The sequence below is a fragment of the Eulemur rufifrons genome, chromosome 9, assembly GCF_041146395.1.
Source record: "Eulemur rufifrons isolate Redbay chromosome 9, OSU_ERuf_1, whole genome shotgun sequence".
Taxonomy (NCBI): domain Eukaryota; kingdom Metazoa; phylum Chordata; class Mammalia; order Primates; family Lemuridae; genus Eulemur; species Eulemur rufifrons.
In genome coordinates, this window is record NC_090991.1 from 35395166 (window position 1) to 35414170 (window position 19005).

Below are 19005 nucleotides of genomic sequence, written 5' to 3' on the forward strand. Positions count from 1 at the left end.
CCTTCCTCCATGGGAGTTGATTGAGGTGGGAGAATAGCAGGGAGCCTTGAGCACCCGTGTGCCAGAGGTTCCAGAACCTTCTCTCCCATGGCTTATGAAGCCATGTCACATACGGACACGTGGCCCCACTTTACCTGGCACTCAGGACTCAGACGGAATCCTCAGGCTGCAGACGGAATCAAGCTCAAACGAACTTTTAGAGGACAGCAGTAGTTGTTAACTGCAACAGAGGACCTGGGAGGCTGGGAGGTCTCCCCACAGGGGTCTGGGCCTTGGCACTGACTGGGAAGGGACATTTGCCAGAGCTGAGTCTAGACTAGAGCTGAACCTCAGGCCTTCAATAAGCAATTGCTCCTGCCCCTCTTTTTAAGCGAACCCTTAGCCAAAAAGAGCCAGGTGGAAAAAGAAAGGCAGCCACAGTTGATAAATAAGTAGCTCAAGCCCTTTTTGCGGACAGAGGGCACAGCCCTGGCGGGAGCAGAAGTCACAGGTTCATGACCCAGCTCTGACCTCCCAGGCTGTGGGACTTTCAAGACAGCAGCTGAGCCTGGAGCCCAGCCCCTCCCCTGTTCTTAGACCCATGAGGACATGGAACATGGGCGTTCTTCCCCTTTGAGGTGCCAGCCTGGTTCCTGATATGGCAAAATCATTTGAAGAAATAGCTGCTACTGACCAATGAACCCCATGGCGTTAGCACTTCTACCAGCCAGACCTGCTGGCAGGGAAAATTCAAATGCCCCCGACACCTGCTCAGGGCTGGGGTGGCTGCTTTTTATCTGTTCTAAATAAGCTCCAGGTCACAAGTCATCTGTGCCCACTTGCATGTCCGCATCTCCAGAACCACTTTGAATGTGGGTGCCCGGGTATGCCCTACTCGCCCAGCCCACCCTCCCATGGCTGTGGTTTCTTGAGACACACTTTCCAAGGCCTCCTGCTACCAAGGGTCCTAGCCCCGCCCCAGCCACGGAGGGCACAGACCTAGCGCAGATGGAACAGGTAATTTTATTTGGACTTTCAACTTGTTCAGAGAGCACAGGGGCCCCCACCTCCCCTCTCCAGGCCCCCTTCCCCCCTTTCCCCTCCCTAGGGGACACTCAGGGTACAATGACATGTGTCTCTGGAGTCCGTGGCCCCTTCCCTGCCTGACACACCCCTTCACTCCCCTGCACTACGGAGGGGAGGGGTGTGAGGAGCTGGGGCCTGGAAGAGTTGGATCAGAGCAGGACATGCGCTGTCAGGAGCAGCCGCCACCCCTGCCCGGGGCTGAGACCTGGAGGAGGCGCAGTGGAGGTGGCGGATTCATTGTTGGGTGGCAGGCTCACACCTAGGAGGCTCCCCACCTCAGCCCTGGGGACCCCCTGGCCTCCTGCTTACCCGTCCTTCTGAGGGTACAACTCTGAGGTAGATTTCACAGAGGAAATGTGGGTGGGTGGGGTGTGGGGAGGGGGTAGCTCTTTAGAAGTTGATCTCCACAGCACCCTGGGCCCATTCTCAGGTTCTGGTCTGGGAGGCAGGGGCTGATGACACCCACCCAGCTAACGGAGGCTGAGTCGCACACGCACATGGGCTCCAGGGCACCTGTAGTGTCAGGGGCTCGAGTGGGGTGAGGGGGGTCTGCCTTGACAATCTGTGCCTCAGTGCCGGAGGGCTCCAGGAGGAGGGCATGGGCCTGTGGCAGACAGTCCCCTGGCCTGAGGGTCACGGTGCAGGGCCCCCAGCCCTCAGGGCAGCCTCTTTAGGATCCTCCTTCTCCTCTCCCACCCCCTCTATTCCCCAGAGCAGGCAGCACAGGGCAGAGACAACAGAGCCGGCCTGCAGGGAATGGAAAGAAACAAGACGCCACCTTCCCTCAGTGGGGGCCCACGCCACCAGCCCCAAGCTGGCCATGGGATGGAGGAACTGGCATTAGTGTGCAGGGCAGGCTCTGGGACCCCACGGGGAGGTGCTCCCAGGACAGAGCACAGCCTAGGAAAGATGGACATTTGGGGAGGGGCTCGGGAGCTCCTGGAGTCCTCTGACACTCTCCCCCTCCCTCAGGCCCGAGCACTAGACATCCTCTTGGATCCAACCCTGTTTAAGGACAGAAAGGCAGAGGGAGAAGCTTAGGAGGGGTACGCCCCTCCCCACCCCAGCCTAGATCCCCACCCCCATGCCCCGCAGAAGCCAGGAGGATTGGGGGGAGCCTCAGCTGACCTCCCAGGAAGAGCCAGAGCTGAGTGGTGCCTGGACCAGGGAAGACGGCACACACGTTGACTCGGTAGCTAGTGGAGGTATCTGGGGGTCGCAAGGGGCAGGGGCCCCCCACAAGATTCATGCAGCATTCAAAGTGAGTGTTTGGGGGTGATGGGAGAGGGCAGAGAAACAGCCAGTGGGTGGGGGAGGTGCCCTAGATCTTGCTGTTCTCCAGGTGGGAGTCAATGTGTTTGATGAGCGCATCATCTGGGTACCCAACTGGGAAACCCAGCTGGCAGAGGGGGCAGCTGCGGATGTCAGAGCCCACTGTCTCCATCAGCAGCTGTAGAGAGAGAAGAGAGTCACTTATGGTTCCCTGTCCCCACCCACAGTCCCCACATCCCAGCCTGCCCTTTCCTAGGACCCAGGGTAGGGAGGGCTGCAGCATGCAGAGGGGTCTGGGCACTCTTCTCCAGTAGCATCCTCTCCCCAAACGCTCGGCGTCCACTCCCCTGCCCCAGGGTATAGGGTCCCCAAGAGGTGTGTATGACAGAGTCACTACTGAGCTTGCCAGGGCATGTGCAATAATGAGGTAAGAAAGACCCAGACGAAGACATGTCCCAGAGTGACTATGACACAGCTCCCAGATAACTCAAAACAATGCACAGCTCCAAAATAACTCTCTGTCTGGCTTTGGAGGATACTTTGGCCCTTCCAGGTTGCAAGGGGTGGCTCTGACATTCAGGAAACTCGTTATTTCAGTGAAATGATGGAACCTTGAGATAGGATTCTGTCTTCTAGGACAGACAGAAAAGAGCGGGGACTGGAGGGAGTTGGATGAGCAGGCCTGTCCCTGTGTGATCAGTAGCCACCATCACCAAAACACTAGCAGATGCTTGAGCCAGGCACCGTGCCAACTGCTTTAGGCTCACTGCCTCCCTCTTAGGAGCCCTGTAAGGTAATCAGATAATGTAATCATCGTCTCCCTTCTGCAGATGAGAAAACTGAGGATCAGAGAGAATAACTTGCTAGAGGCCCCACAGCTACTAGGTGGTGGAGCCTGCAATCAAAGTCAGGACTGTCACTCTGAAGACCATACCCCTACCTTGGTGCTGAACAAAAAATCTTAATGGCGCAGGCGCCAATTCTCCCCGACAAAAGCAAGCAGGATCTAAGCTATGGGCCAGGGTCCAAGGAGGGGCCCCCTGCCTAGCAAGTGTAAATGGTTTGCTTGTTGACACCTAAGAGGGGCCACCTCCCCAAACGGAAGGGGGAGGGGTGCGGGGTGGCCCTCTATCTCCAGCCGGGATACATGCGGAAGGCACGGCCCCCACTCACGTTGATGGACGGCCAGGACTGCGCGTGCTCGGCGTGGGTGTAGGCGGTGGCGGCGGGCGACTCGGGGATCGGGAAGCCAGCGCAGAAGGAGGCGCAGCGGATGGTGCCCGCCTCTGGGCTGGGCGGGCTGGTGGGCACGGCCCACTCGTCCTCCTCCGACGGCTGCTTCTCAAAGCGCAGCCGGATGCCCTCGAAGGCGCGCCGCGGGCTGAGCGGCCTGCCCGGGCCGTAGAGCTCGCCGCCGTAGGCCCGGGGCTTGGGGAGCGTGGCCGCCTCGGCCTGCAGCCAGGGCTGGGAGGCGCCCGCGTAGGCCGCGCCCTCCGCCAGCTCCGAGTAGCTGCGGCGGCCCTGGAAGCCGGCCTTCACGTGGTGGCTGGGCGGCTTGGCGTAGGCGCGCTCGGCCAGCGTCCTCTCCCCAGGCGGCGGCGGCGGTGGCGGCCGCGGCTGCGGGGCCGGGCAGCTGGGGGGCACCGGGGAGCGGCGCTGAGGACTAGGGGACTGGCACGGCGGCGGCACCGGCGAGCGGCGCTGCGGGACGGGCGACGGGCAGGAGGGCGAGGCCGGCGAGCGGCGCTGCTGGGGCGAGGGGCACGGGGGCACGGGAGAGCGGCGCTGCGGGACGGGGGACTGGCACGGGGGACACGGGGGCGCCGCCCGGGCAGGCGGGGAGGGGGAAGGGCACTGAGGGCCCGGGGAGTGGCGCTGCGACAGTGGCGAGTGCCTCTGGCCTGGAAGAGAAAGGACGGGGTCGGGGACGAAGGTGTGGAGAGAAGACGTCATTACTGGCGAGCCAGGGGCTTGCGCAGACCAACGCCCACCCACTCCAGACCACCGCGAAGTCAAGGATGGCGCCGACGACCTGGGATGGTTTCCATAGCTACCCGCTCCCTCAGGGTCCCCCAGCGGTCTCCCCCTGCCCCACCCTGCCCCATCTCACCACCACTCCGGGCCTGTTCCTGCAACAGGGTCCTCAAGATCCTCCCCTGCAGGGAACTCAACTCCCGAAGCCGGCCCAGTTCCTCCGTCAGCTCTGTGTAGGCCAGCGCCAAATTCACCCTGAGATCAGAGGGCAGGGAGTGGGAAAGAGGAGAAGGGACATGGGTCTCCCGTCCCAGCTGTGGAGGAAGAGCTGGCTCTGCCCTGCCATCTGGCCCTACCCACTTTAAGGTTCAACTCAAACGCCACCTCTTCCAGGGAGCCTCCCTCTGCTTCCAGAGAATCATTCCCCAGGGCTAGGGCAGGGTTCCCAGGCACAGCTGTGCCAGGACAGGGAACAGAGTGATTCTAAGGGGCCCCTGAATCCCTGTGTGCACCCAGCACCGTCTGTAGCCTGCTCGTACAGAAGGCGTGTGCAAATGTTTTTCTAATCTGTGCAAGAGCTATGATGAAAAAAAGATTCATCAAAAAGCTGTGCTGAATTTATAGTAGCTTTTGTCACTGTGACATTTCTCAGAGCGCATACTAAAGGTAAAAGCGCAATCCATACGCTGGGGGAAGGGGCCCACGAAAAGAGTTCTCACCTTTGAAAAGGTGGAGGACCCTGCCACACAGCCTATGCAGAGCCCATTCTGTAGGTGAAGACGGAGCCTCCTGGCTGGCAGCGGTGCCAACTGATAAACTCAACCCCAAGTCAGCCAGGCCCAGGGCTCCTGCCTCGACCTCTGGGCCCCTTTTTGGCCCAGCTACATGACTCCCAGGACCCCCTTGCTATACGACTCCACCCAGGCCTTTCTGCAGAGATCTGTGTGAACAGCTGCTGTGCCCTGCACACCTGCAGGGGGCACCCCTCACACTGAGCACTTCTCACAGGCTGCCTTCCTGGGACAGTGGGGATTCGATCATTGTATTTACATTCCCAGCACTTTGTCCAGGGCCTGGAACCCAGTAAGTGGATAATGAATCGAGCCTCTCCATTTTTTTTTATTCTTCCCTTTCTTCCTCCCTGGTTTCTGTTCAGACCTCTTGGCCACCCACCCTCATGAAGCTGGAACAGACTTGAGTTCAACAAGGAACCCCAACCACTTCCTTTCCCCTTCCTTTCTTTTTGGGCCACTTGGAACCCAGACCTGTGGAGGTGATCACTCTAGCACTGCTCCCCACTTTCTCCTGTTGTGGGCTGCCCGGCCTGCGAGCCCCTCTGGACCTCACGGGAGGCTCAGCTGTGGCCTTGGGTCCTGCCTTTGTCTCTGTTCTGGGCTTGGACACAGCCCGGGATCTCTCTTAAGGTAGCAGTTTTGGTTTCCTTTGGCTCTCCCCACCTCCCAACTCCAGAAGGGCCTCGGGAACTTTGTGGAAGGTGGAGCTGGAGGGAAACAGCAGATGTCACTCCAGACGTAGCTCCTCCTGGGGAGGTCGCTGGCCCGAGGACAGACAGGTCAAGGAGGGGGCCCAAGTTCTCCAGCCCTGAGGGCCCATCCCCATCCCATGGTGACGGACATGGGAGAGCATGCATGTGGAGGGGTAGGGAAGGCAGGTGAGAGAGGAGAGAGAGAGAGAGAGAGAGCGAGAGCGAGCGTGTGTGTGCATATGTGTGTCTGGCCCTGGAGAAAGGTGGGGAAGTCTTGAGGTTAGGGCTTCAGAGGGCAGGAAAAGCTTGAGGTGGAGAGCGAAGATAATGACTGGGCTCCCTTGCTAATCCTGGGGTAGAAACGGCCCCTCCTGGCTGGGCATCGTGGCTCACAAGGCCTATAATCCTAGCACTTTGGGAGGCCAAGGTGGGAGGATTGCTTGAGGGCAGGAGTTTGAGACCAGCCTGGGAAATATCGAGACCCCGCCTCTATAAAAAAATAAAAAGCCAGGCATGGTGGCGCATGCCTGTAGTCCCAGCTACTCAGGAGGCTGAGGCAGGAGGATCACTTGAGCCCAGGAGATGCAGTTGGACTGAAATTGCTGCGAGCTATGACGACACCCTGCACTCTAGCCCAGGAATAGAGCAAGACCCTGTCTTGCTGGGCCCCTCCCACAACAAAAAAACCTGGACCCTCCCACAACAAAACTACTTTTAACCCATTTGGGCCGAAGCCAAATTACTGTGAATGGGACAGGTCTCTGGGAGACAAGGCCTCTTCTTAGGCAGCGTCCGCACTGCCCATCTGATGGTGGGCAGGGATGGGCAGGCACAGAAAGGAGGGAGTCCCCGGGGAACCCCTGCATAGGTTCTGCGGCCCTCCATCCCACCACACCTCGGCCCTCCTATGCTCCCCACCCTCACCTCATGGGTCTGCGGGAAGAAATGGCGTCTCTGCTGTCAGAATGGGGATCCAAGTGTGTCCCACATCAAATCAGGGACTCCCCAAGGGAAGTCTCCCCCTTCTGACCAAGGGCATCTGAGGGCAGGAGCTGTGTGACCCCCATCAGACTGGGGCTTGCAGGGGGCAGGACCATGCTATCCCCTCAGTGGCAAGGACAGGAGCGGGGTCTGGGCAGGGCCCTGACGGAATGTGGTCCTCCATCCACACAGCCCGTTTCTCTCCCCATCCACCTTCACTGCTGTATCTCAGGTGACAGATACAGGCCGTTGTCTTCACACCCCGCCTCAGAGCTCTCACCTGCCACACTCAGTTCCCAGGCCCCGTCACTCCCCTGCTTGCCTCCCTCCCCTTGTCAGGAGCTACCCCAGTTTCCATCGCTCAGCTCCTGCCACCTCCTCACAACAAACAGGCAGGGCAGCCGGCCCAGAAGGCCCAGCCCTCTCCCAGCTCCGACACGGGGGTCTGGGGCAGCCGGGTACCGTTCTCCCAGAGCCCCAGGCACCTCTCACAAAGACCACTAAGTCCCTGGGCAATGTGATGGCACCTGACCTTCTCCTGATGCCCTGTGCCCTTTGGGACCTCCCCCTTCATCGGGCGTCCCTCCCCACCTCACAATGCACAGGCCTGACTTGCTGAATACACTAACAACCTGAATGACTCACTAAAAACACTGCCAATTCAGTGGAAAAAAAATCTCAACTTCACAACATAACCAAGAGTCATACACGTGCACCTAAATACACATTCCATTTCCTGGCCCGTACCTGAGTGCTTTTTCCACCGTCACGACTGTTTAGGAAGAAGGGGTCAGGTGAACACAGCAGGTGGCTGCGTCTGGATGCTTCTTTATTGCTTAAATCACTGGGAAAAGTTCTACCTGAGTCTTTCAGAACCTGGGAGGGACCCAGGAGAAAAGAATCATAGACAATCTTCACGAGCACTTATCCCAGGACCAGGCAATGTACTAAGAACTTTATTCATCTTCACAACAACTCTATGACTTTGCCACTAATATTATCTCCATTTTACAGATGAGAAAACTGAGGCTCACAGAGGTTATGTCACTCGACCAAAGTCATAAAGCCCTGTAGCAGTGGAATTGCTGGAAGGGGAGCCCTATCCTCTAGGACCTAGACTCCAAAGTGCAGGCTACTGACCACTAAGCTATACTGCCCACCAAAGAGTCGTGAAGTGGGGGAGAGAGAGGAAAGGCGAGAAGGCAGCAGAAGAGAAGGATGAAGAAGGGTAGGTTGGGGACCCTGGGAGTGGCCTGGGAGCCCTGAGATTTGCCGCCCCTGCCCTGGGAGGGGAGAGGAAGGTGCTAGACATATGTGGAAGTGGAAGATCAGAGTGATTAGGAGGCTGGCTCAAGGTCACAGAGTGGTGGTGGCACCGAGCAGAGATTCAAACACAGGCTCTTGGCACCTCGGCCTGCTGAGCTGGCACCTCCCGAGGAGCCAGAGTGCAGATGGCAGAGCTGGCAGGAAGGAGGGCCCCTTGGCCGCCAGTTGTTCCTCCCTTCATTGACTTATCCATTCATTCATTCTTTCCACGAATAATTCAGGGATCTCAGAAATTGTTCTGGAAACAATAATCTTCATTGTTACTGGGAAAACAACTGAGATCAGTAAGGCTAGAGACCCAAGCATCCTCCTCTGTAAAAGGCCTCTGTCTGCCCAAACCAGCCATGGGACACTTGGGCTTCCTCGTGCCCTGTGCTGCAGGGGAGCCGCTGTGAGGATGCGGTGGGGTCAGAATTCAGGCCAGCACTGGGTCACGGGATTACAACTACGGATGGGGTTGACAGTTGATACGCAGCCAACACTATGGACAGAGCTGGGCTCAGGATTAGGGACAGGGTTGGAGTCAGGGATGGGAGCAGTAACACGGTTAGGACTGGGGTGAGGATTAGAGCTGGTCATGTGGTCACCATCATCGTCTGGTTCAGAATTGGGAGGAAAACAGAAATACAGCCTTGCCAGCCCTTCCATCCTTGCCCATGGCTGTCCCCAGCTGCCCTGGCCACCTCACCCCTGTGGGGGAATTTAAGGACCAAACTTTCCACCACCCACAGGCACACCCAGTGTCAGTCTTCCCGCCCGACCCTCGGGGAGGGGACCACAGGCACCAGGCCGTGGAGCGGACTTGAGGTTGCGGGCCGGGGGGAGGAGGAAGTCGCTTTGCAACAACCCAGCGCTCCACCACTTCCTTTTAGGCGCCTTGAGCCCCTTCACTCTCCTCAACCAGCTATGACTTGCGGTCCCCAGAGCCCGGCTCTTCTGGGCAGCCCCTGCCACGCTTCCACCAGAGCTGATGCCCCGTGTCTAGAAAGCCTCCCACTCGCAGCTGAACTGAGCAGCTCATGGTTAGGCCTGCAAGCCAGGGTCCCCACTTAAATGGGGTGCCCACAGGTCAGTTTGCCCAGGACTGCCCCAGTTCACATAGTTGCCCCGGCACACTTATTAATAGTGCCCCCTTTCACTTTCAAAAGTGATCCAGTTTGGTCAACAAGTCACATGGTCACCGCTTATATAAGAGCCTTCCAACTGAAGAAGCTGAGCAAGAAAAACACCACAGAGGTACCATTGCCCCATTTTCCCAGGACCGGCTTGGTGTCTGCCCTGGACTTCTCTGCACCTCAGTCTGCACATCTGTACAAGGGGGACAATGCCTACATCACGTTGTTTGTGACAATGAACCGAGCCTGTGTAGGGCAATGGCCTCACACAGTGTCTGGCATGGACAAGAATCAGGGGAGTGCCCAGGAGACAGATGGGGGGGAGACCCACTGTAAGACTTTTTTGGAGACACCAGCTTAATGACTTTGGTTTAGAGGGAGGGGAGGATGTGAAGTTTCCCATGGAGGGAGAGAGCATGGGGTAAGAACGGCTATCCGCCTTGCTGGCAGGCGAAGGATCAAAGACTGAAGCTGGAAGCCCACCCATCCCTCAGACCAACTTCGGAGCCCTTCACCACCCTCAGGGAGCCCCCACGCTGCAAGTGCTCAGGGGTTAACTCCTGTGAGCGCTGGGTGCCCGGCCAAAGGAGACTTGAAAGAAAGGAAGTAGGGAGGGTGAGAAGCGTGAAGGGGGAGGCCCTGGGCCCGCTGTTCTGGGGCATGAGGCTACGCTCAGGGTACACGGGGTCTCCAGCTTCCGTCCTGACCCACCCCACACTGCCCTTGACCTCGGTGCAGAGTTTCCATCCTCTCTCTCGAGTTCACACTTCTTCCCCACCACTAACCGCAGCCCACGCAGAGGCTTGTGGGCGGAGAGAGGGGTGGGGTGGGGGGGCGGAAAAGGGCCCAGGCTGCAACACTGAGCCCCCCACGATGGGAAAAAAGAAAGGCCTATAGTTTTCCCCTCATCACCCATCCTGAGTCCCTGTCTTCCCACTGGGCCCCTCACGGATGGATCCCTCACAGCTGAGCCCCTCCCTCACTGGGCCCTTGTTCCCCTCACGGACCCCTGCCCCCTCAGAGCCCTCATCCACCCAACGAGCCCCCCCAAGTTCCCCTCCCCCAGCACTGGCCACACCCTCCAAAAGGGGCCATCAAGGCCCTATGCCTGTGAGCGGGGGGCCCAGAGGGGAGGGGGCCGTGGAGTCTGCAGCTCTGCCACGGCTGGGAGCCTCCTGGGTCCTTAGCTTCCCGTGTGTCCTCACCAGCCAGGTGGGCTCCACTCCCACCTCCCCATTCATCACTGCTTTGGCCCCTGACCCCCAGTGGCTCTTCCTCTGGGGCAATCTGTCTCCCTGGGCTCTGGCCACCAGGAGCTGTGCTGCGCAGGTCCCGAGGTCAGACCTGGAAGGTATGGTGGTCTGGTCCGGGTGTCTGTTTTCACAGGGAGACTATGGCCAGGGCTCGTGGGCCAGGGGCTGGGAGGAGAGGGAATGGGAAACCCCGGGGCTGGGGCTGACTCCCAGGCCCCTGTCAGCTCCAACAGGACGCGGGGGGGAAGACGGAGTAAGGGAGGGTGTGTTAACCGCCAGGACTCCCACAGTAAAACTGGCTGCCCTGGAGGCGCCCAAACTGAGACAGGCGGGCACTTTCGGACACAGAAGGTTCCCACACGACAGCAGGCAGGACTTAGGAGTGTGTGTGCTTCCTCAGCTTTCATATCACCCCATTACGTCCCCATCCGGACGATCCAGCCCCATGCTCCACTCCTGCAAAAGCCACTGGTAAAATTCCTACTAGCCTGGAGGGTCAAGTGGAAATCGAAGAAAGAGGGGGTGCTGGTGGGAGAAGGGGGGCCCAGAGCAGGTGTCAGAGGCCTCCTGAGGTGGGAGGATAGGGGAGGGAACACTCGGGAAGCGGCCTATTACCAAAAGGAGCTGAGTTTATAAGAAAATAAAACTACCGGGGGAGTGAGGACTTCCTCTGAGAATTAACTCTTGCCAAGCTGGGGCTGTCCAGAGATGCTCGGCCTGAAAGGAAGCGTGGGGCTGGGCAGGCAGGGCCCGGCTGGCTCTGACGCAGAGATCCGGGAGGGCTGAGGCAGGGTCCAAACATCGGGAAGGCGGGGAGGAAGCCAGAGGTCGCCTCTGGTAAGCCTGGCTCCCTGTCGCCAAAGGGCCTGCATGGGGCAGGTGCTGTGGGGTGGGGAGGGCAGGGCCTGCTCTGGCCAGAGTGAGCAGCGTGGATGACATAACCTCCAAAGCACCTTCTGGGATGGGTGCACTTTCACTCAGGCACAGATAGCCGGGGCCCCTGGGGATCCACCGCCCCTTCTCTCCCTGGTCAATCCACCATGACTGACCCCTGAGCCCATGAGGAACCTGGGATCCAGAAAAGTGAAGCCCAAGTCAGTAAAGTCAAGTCACTCAGCATCCCTGACGGGTCCCTGGGACTCACAGCCTGAATGGTCAGACTCCAGCCCTGCCAAAACGTCCTCTCTCAGAGTGCTGTCAATTAGGGGAGACTTCACTGCTGGTCTTAAAAGAGAGGACTGGATTCGGTGACCCAGAAAGCATGACTTCTGGGGCGAGCTAGGATTGTAGTGCGTGTGCATGTACATGTATGTTCTGTGTCTGGGCACCCAGGCAAAGACGACCCTGAGCTCCAGTCACAGGCTAGGGTGGACCCTCTCTGCAAGGCCTAGCTGAGGGGTCCCACCCACCAGTCCCACAAACTGGGTTCTCAATCCCCAGCTATCACAGCTCCACCCAGGCCCTCACCCCAGCAGGGAGAGAGGTGAGGGGTATCCCCAGTTGGCCAGAGGATGGGAGGAAGATGAGGAGGAAGCCTGCTAGGCGGGAGGGCTGTGTGACAGACGGTTAGTTCCTGCCCCTCTCTGGGCCTCAGTCTTCCTCTCCAATGAAAGTAGGGAGTCTGTGCCACACACCTCATCTCAGGGGAGAGGACTTGGGCGGAAGGCGGTTTGAGCTCTAATTCTCAGAAAGTGGGAGAGGGTGAATTTGGGTGCGGATGTGAAAGGCACCAGGCTCCACTGCTGCTGGGTGGCTGCCCACCCCCCCCAGCTTGCTGCCCAGTGCTCCCCCAGAGCCCTTGCCGTTAGGCTCCCCAAAGACACAGCTACCCCCTTCTTGCCCCCTGCTACCCCTCCTTCCCAGCAGGATTGCAAGGGGACACCCCTGCAGAGTAGGTCCCACTTCCCCACACACTGCTGTGAACCCAAGGAAGCCCCTCCTGCCTCTAAGCCTCACGTTTCTCTCTCCTGAGATCAGCGGACAAGGCCCAGCAAACCCTGAAAGAGACCATCTCCTTCCTCCTCACCAGCGGGCGGAAGGCGAACCCAACTGGCTGGCCTTGTTACTGGCATAGAAAATGGGGCCCCAGAGAGGCCCACAAACCTACCAGGGGGCACAGAACGTAGCCACAAAGCAGCTAAGTAAACCTCTCCAGCTGCTGACACCTTGAGAACAGATGAGCTTGGGTTCCAGAGGGACGACCCAGAACTGGAACTCTCCAGAACCTCACCTCTTTCCTATGACAGATGCACAGTGACAGGCAACCCAGACACCACACCCCTGACGGCTGGGAGAGAGGCCACCCAAGTAACACGGACGGATGAGGAGCAAACGTAAGGGGGACCTGGGCTGTGCCACCCCCAGGGTAAGAGGCTGGAAGGCAAAGGTTACAGACGTGACTTACTGATCGTCCCCAACTCTTTTCACCCACGCCATGTCCCGCTCCGACTGGTTGGAGGCCAGATCCTGAGGGGGAAGATGGAGAGGTCAGAGCCCAGCCTCACCTGGCCTGGACCCCTTCTCCACCATTCCCGGGGCCAGTCTGCGCGTAGCAAGGGCGGCCCAGTGCTGGGCCTCAGAGGCGTTCAGGCACCCCCACTGCTCACCTGGGCCCGGGTCTCCTGCAGCTGCTTCAGCTCCCCCTGCAGTCGCTCGCACTCCGCCTGCAGCTGCTCCTCCCGGAGCTGAGCCCCCCGAGCCTCTCCCTGGGCAGCCTCCAGAGCCTCCTCCAGCCGCCGCCGCTCCAGCTCGCTCAGGCTGGGCGTGGGGCCCGGCCAGCCTGCTGTCAGGGGAGAGGACAATGTCAGGCTCGCTCAGGCTGCCTCCAACCCCCAGATCTGCACAGAGTGGAACAGGTGAGGACTACAGCACGGGGGACCCGAGAGAGAAGCCAGAAGGGTAAAGGAGGAGAGTTACCTCTACAAGGGCAGTGAGGAAAGGTGGGCTGAGCTGTTTTTTCTAATCTTGTTGGAGGCCAGGAAAAAAATAATGGGCTCTTGAAGGTTTTCCTGGCCAAAGTTGAAGTCTAGAGCACCCGCAGGGGCCTCTCCTACTCACTAGCTGGGGCAGGCAGGGGACTCTGGGAGGGGGCACCCTCTGCTGGCACACACAGGAATTGCAATGGGGCGGCCAGGGACTGATCAAGAAAGCCCGTGTTAGAAGGGGAGAAACTGGGGTAACAGTGGATGAGGTGAGGGAGGAGTTGGTAAGGGAGGATGGGGTGATTATGGGTGAAATATAAGCTATACTGGGATGTTAAGTAAGTTGGAGGTGTCCAGTGGTGTTGAAATGGGGGTCAGGCTTGGGGACCTGGGGGTGTGCAAGTAGAGGTCGCTGAGCTCTCACCGTGACTCAAGCCAGATCCCCCTCTCATTGCCAGGTAGTGCAGGTCCAGATCAGCACAGGGCGGGCCAGGGGCTGGTGGGGGGCTCAGGCTGGGGAAGGCCGCGTCCCGGAGGCCTTGTTGCTGCCGCAGCTGCTGCTCCAAACCACAGATCTGCCGCAGGTGGGTCTCCACTAGGGCCCGCTGGAGGAGGAGACAGAGGGGTGAGGGTCCGCACAGGCTCAGGACTTCCCATGTTTGGATAGTCATCACCCCCCAAACTAGACCAAAGGCCCCGGATCACACATCCCAAGCCCACTCTCCAAGTGGCCGCGAGTGTGAGGTCTCTTCCAGCAACCGCCAAGCAGATGTTTCAGGCTGTTTCTTCTGGCAAGGTCAAGTTAAACCCTCTTCTCTGGGACACAGGGACACTTAGGAGAACACCCTGCCCCCTGTCCAGACACCACCACCTCCTCAGGAGCATCACGACTTCCATTTGACTTGTGACTTAACCGCTTCTGGGCTTCACCTACCTCATCTATAACATGGGGATGACAGCACCACACCTGCCTCTTAGGGTTGTGGTGAGAACTAAAATGAGTTAACATGTCAAGAGATAAGAACAGTGCCTGGCACACACTAGGGGCCACATAAACGTCTATGACTATTAAGGCAAAGCATTTTTACACAAATGACCCATCACCCTCACAACAGCTCAGCGTCTTATTTGCCCCACTGTTCAGAGGAGGGATTGAAGCTAAGGTCACAGCCAGGGGAGAGCAGAGACCAGGTGTCCTGATTCTGACACCTGCCCTCCTGCTCATGTGAACAGCCACACCCTGACTCCGAATCTCACACACACCAAGACCCATCCTGCTGTCACACACGCTCCTGGTCCCCTCTGCGCTCCACCCACACGACCACCCAGGGGCAGTGCTCACAGGCATAGGGTCCACCCAGCATGAGAACCAAATAGGCACACGGAGACAGTGTCCCCTAGAGTCATTCACAACCTGGATGGCAGTCACAGTCTCCCTCACAGGCGCAACAGACACTCACAGGTACACATCAACACAAGCAGGCTGCACACAAGCGGAGTATGAAGTATGGGCCTGCACACAATCCCAAGGTTGGAATGCTCACACACAGAACTACACACACACACACACCCAGGCACACACCCTCCAGCACCCCCCAACTCCCTGGGCCTCACCATCTCCCCTAGCTCCGTCTCCAAGTCACTCTTCTCCACACAGAGTTTCTCATAAGCCTGGATCATCTCCCCGAGCTGTTCTTCCTGCTCCTTATTCTTCTGCAACTGGATGGGGCCAGAGGTGCAGGGCACAGAGTCAGTCCCATCCTGGACTTAAGCCTGAGGAACTCGGGGAACCTCCCCACCCCCACTCCCAGCACCCTGGAGAGGGGCAGGAGAAGCTGCAGCTGGTTTTAGGGAGGACCGAACCCTCTCTGACCAAAAGGGCAGAAGGCCAGGGGCTGGGGGGCAGGGTTCAGAAACAGACTGGAGCAGGAAGCCCCGGGAGCTCAGCCCAAGCTGGCAGGCTGAAGGGCTCACCTCATGCTGGAACTGGTTGAGCTGCTGCTGCAGACTGACCTTCTCCACCTCCAGCAGGGAGCCATCCTTGATTTCGTACAGAGAGAAGCCATGCTCCTCTCCAAAGTCACTGATCAGCGGGTACTGCAGGAGGGGCAAGGCCTCAGGAGCTGGTACCCACTCCCCACTCGTGCCTCAGCTTCACTGTGCCCCCTCCCCTGCCTCAAAGTCCCTGCCTCTCCCTCCCCGTCTCCAGTGGGATTCCAATTCCCATGGCCTGTAGGCCTCTCCCACCAACCAGATCTCTTCTAGATCCCAGGTCCAGCTGCTCCAAAGCCGGTCCCCCACCTGGCTACTGGGCTCTCCAGAGTTCCCATCCAGAGAGCAGCCACATTTCTCGTGGGAGACCATCAGGTTCCCTACAGTCTGCACCCTCACTCCCCTTTTGGATCCCTAGGAACTCTGCTGGGTCAGTTCCTGCAATCCCGCACCACCCTCCCACACACACTGCTGGACCCCTTATCTCCAAGTTCTGACCTTGATCTCGTAGACTTTGAGGCGGCGGCGGAGGGTGGCGTTCTCTCTCTCCAGGCCCCCCAGTCGCTCCTTGATGTCTCCATAGGCCGTGATGAGGGCAAAGTGGGAGGCAGAGCACATGTCCCCCCCCAGTGAGGGGTCTTCAGGGCCATCCAGCCACACCTCACTGGGCCCCAGGGCCTCCTGGGTCAAGATGCTGATGTCGTCCTCAAACATGGACTCCATGGCAAGGGCCCGGGCTGCGGCCCACACCGGGCCCCCTGGGAGAGCAGGAGCCACCGTGGAGAAAGCCATCTGGAGCTTATCCCTGACACCCCTCATCCAGGCTGATGCTCCCTGGGCCAGCTGAGATGCAGCCTGGAAGCTTCATGCCCAGAGCTCAGGGGGGGTTCTCCCACAGCCCCTTCCCAGACTACTAAGCCCCATCCTCTCTGCTGCCTTTAGGGGAAGGGGCTGGAACCAGGTGAAGACTTGGGGGTTGACAAGTAGGGACGAGTAAGCCAGGCCAGCGGCAGGGAAGGGCTCCTTCCAGAACCCAGGGAGACCTGTGGATGGCAGAGGGCTGCCTTCCGAGCCACGGCACAGACCAGAGCCTGCCTGGGCTCCGTCCTTAGCTCTTCTCCACCCCAGGCCTCACCTCCCCAAATACCTCACCGCCAAGCTCCTCAGCCCAGGCCTCTGGCACCCCAGCTCCTCCCTAAGGAAGGCCCAGCGCTACTGGGAGGGTCAGGTGGCCAAAGTCGGCACACCCTCTGGGCGCCCCCGCCCAGCTTCCCCACTTCCTCCTGCAGGATCCCGGAGTTCAGGAAAGGGAAGTGCCTCCCCCAAGAGCACCAGCGAGCACCGGGGCTGTGGCAACCGTCCAGGCTCTTCTGGGCCCTGACCTGGGACCTACAGGAAGTCCTTGGCTGAGTGTCAGAGGGAGCAAACTGGGGAAGGGGGCTCAGGTGAAGGGGACGCTAACGAATTCCCATGCCCGTCCCCGTGTGCCCGCACACAGGGAAATGGGGAACTCTCAGAGGGGGCCGGAATGACTCAGGGCTCCCGAAAGAAAGAGTAGGCAGTGAGGGGGTGCGTGTGTACTTCTCCTGGCCTGTTTATGAATGTGTGTTAGTGGCTGGCATGTGGGGGGAGTGTGTCTGTGAATGAGTGTAGGTGTGTCACAGTCAATGAGTGCCTTGGGGGCGGAGGAGGGTCGGCGTGGAGTTGGGAAGTGCCCGGGAGGCTGTGTGTGCACGCGTGCGTGAGCGTGTGGGAAGGGTGGCACGTTCGGGCCGTGTGTCACGTGAGGCACTATGGGAATGTCCGAGGTGTGTGTGCGCGCGCTGGAGCGTGTGTGCGCCCAGGAGAGGGGGCTCAGCCATGAGGTGTGAGTTAAGACAGTGGAGGACCCCGACCTCCCGAAGTTGGGGTGCAAAAGACTCAGGCGCAGGCCCCAATGCCGCCCCCCAGCCTCATCTAGGTGCCAGGGACACGCGTGTGACTGGGTCTGAGTAAGGAGTGTGTGCGCGCGTTTGTAGGGCCGGCCCCACCTTTAACCCTCTCCTTCCCACGCCATCCCCTCCCCCCAACTCCGCGCGCCAGCGCTCACCACACCCCCCAGACCCCTGCCTGCCACCCCGGGCCCACCCCTACTTGCGGGGCTCTGTCCCCTGGGCCTCCCCACCTTCCTCCGCATTCTCTGGGCCCAGCGGCCCCGGGTGAGCGCAATGGAAGCCGGTTGGGGAAGGGGTGCCTCAGTCGGCCCGGGCCCCTCCTGCGGCCCCTTTAAGAGCCGCCCTTTAAACCCCTTTAGCTCGGCCGACAGAAATTGTCGCCCCTCCCCTCTCCTGGGCTAAGACCATGCAGCCCCCTCCCCCACAGCCAGCCGAGCCAGGGGCCCGGGCCGTCCTCCCGGGCCGGGTAAGGGGATCCGGAGGCGGCGCGGCCTGAGGAGCGGCGCCGGAGAGGGACAGGGGGAATGCGGGAGGCCGACGCCGGACCCGTCCCCTCTCAGTCATCCTGTGCAAACTGTCTGCCAACCTCCCGCCCCCTCCTCCTGCCCACCCCACGACCCCCGGGGCCTTGCCCGGGCGTCGCTCCCCTCCCCCCGCCCTAGCCCCAGCCGGGGACTCACAGCTGCTGCCGGTTCCTGCTTGTAATCGCAGCTTACCCCCTCCGCCTGCTCCCTCCCCAGACGGGCACCGGTGCCCCCACCCCCCTGGCACCGCGCTCTGCTCCTCGCCCTGTCGCCGCCGCCGGGTCTCTCCCCACCCCCCACCCCTCCCCCCAACCCCCTCCCTCTCGCCCCGCTCCTCCTCCGCCGCCGCCTCCTCCGCCTCCTCCTCCCCGGCTGCTCCGGGTTTCTCCAGCTGGGAAGGCGCCCCGGACCCCGCCGCTGCCACCACCACGTGGCGAGGGGCGGCGGCCCCCGCGGTGTGGCCCGGCCTGGCAGCGCGCCCGGCGCCCACCGGCTCCCTGCAGAGCGCCTGGCCCGCGCTCCGCGCCCCCTCCCCGACGCCTCCCCTGCGCAGTGTGGCGTGGTGGCGTGTCTTGGGGGCGTCTGCGGACGGTCCAGGGGCTCAGCTGGTGCTTTGGATGTTTGGTTCGGGGCTGTGTATTTGGACTTTTTTTTTTTGGTCTTTGCTCTTTTGAGAAGGAAACTGTTAGACTTAATCTTTTCCATCGCTCTTGGAGAAGGGGGCATTGCTCAATAAATTCACTGAACGTAGGATGCAGTCAGATTAGTTAAATCTGTAACTTCTTCAGAAGTAAGAGTAAGGAGGTCAAAGGTTCATTTGGGAAGACGACAGCTTTCTTCCCCCCAACAAGCGCCGTTCCCCATCACACAGAAGCACCCACAGGCCAGAGAAATGAAGAAACACAGATTTCATCCTTTGCACAAAGATTGTTTGAGCACTTGCCAAACTGCTGGGCAGGGGAAACAAGTGTTTTGCCCCTTTCCCACTGTGTGACCTTGGACAAGTAAACTTAACCTCTGTGTTAAGTTGGAGATTATTCTCGACCTGGCCACCCTCATAGGAGAAGAATGGCGATCAAAACTGACCGTGCCCTGTGAATGCTCAGGGGGTGTTAAGGAGTCATTTTGATTATTCTCAGGTGGGTTAAAAAATGTGGGCAGA

At 59.7% G+C, this 19005-nt stretch overlaps 1 protein-coding gene across 3 annotated transcripts; it reads right to left on the reverse strand.

The window, feature by feature from the left end:
* Nucleotides 1–980: 980 nt before the first annotated feature.
* TBKBP1 (TBK1 binding protein 1) lies at nucleotides 981–18131 on the reverse strand. 3 transcript variants are annotated; one of them, XM_069481311.1, is made up of 10 exons: nucleotides 18091–18131; nucleotides 15884–16143; nucleotides 15368–15490; nucleotides 15008–15112; nucleotides 13818–13998; nucleotides 13079–13254; nucleotides 12877–12938; nucleotides 4448–4566; nucleotides 3511–4238; nucleotides 981–2515 (listed from the first exon to the last, which is right to left on the reverse strand). In XM_069481311.1, exons 2-10 carry the CDS (start codon nucleotides 16106–16108, stop codon nucleotides 2387–2389), a joined length of 1848 nt encoding a protein of 615 aa, XP_069337412.1. In that variant the 5' UTR covers nucleotides 16109–16143; nucleotides 18091–18131; the 3' UTR covers nucleotides 981–2386. The 3 variants fall into 3 exon arrangements, with proteins under 3 accessions (XP_069337412.1, XP_069337411.1, XP_069337410.1); XM_069481310.1 differs by lacking the exon at nucleotides 18091–18131 and adding an exon at nucleotides 18000–18033; XM_069481309.1 differs by lacking the exon at nucleotides 18091–18131 and having other exon boundaries at nucleotides 15884–16971.
* Between the last annotated feature and the right edge of the window lie 874 nt (nucleotides 18132–19005).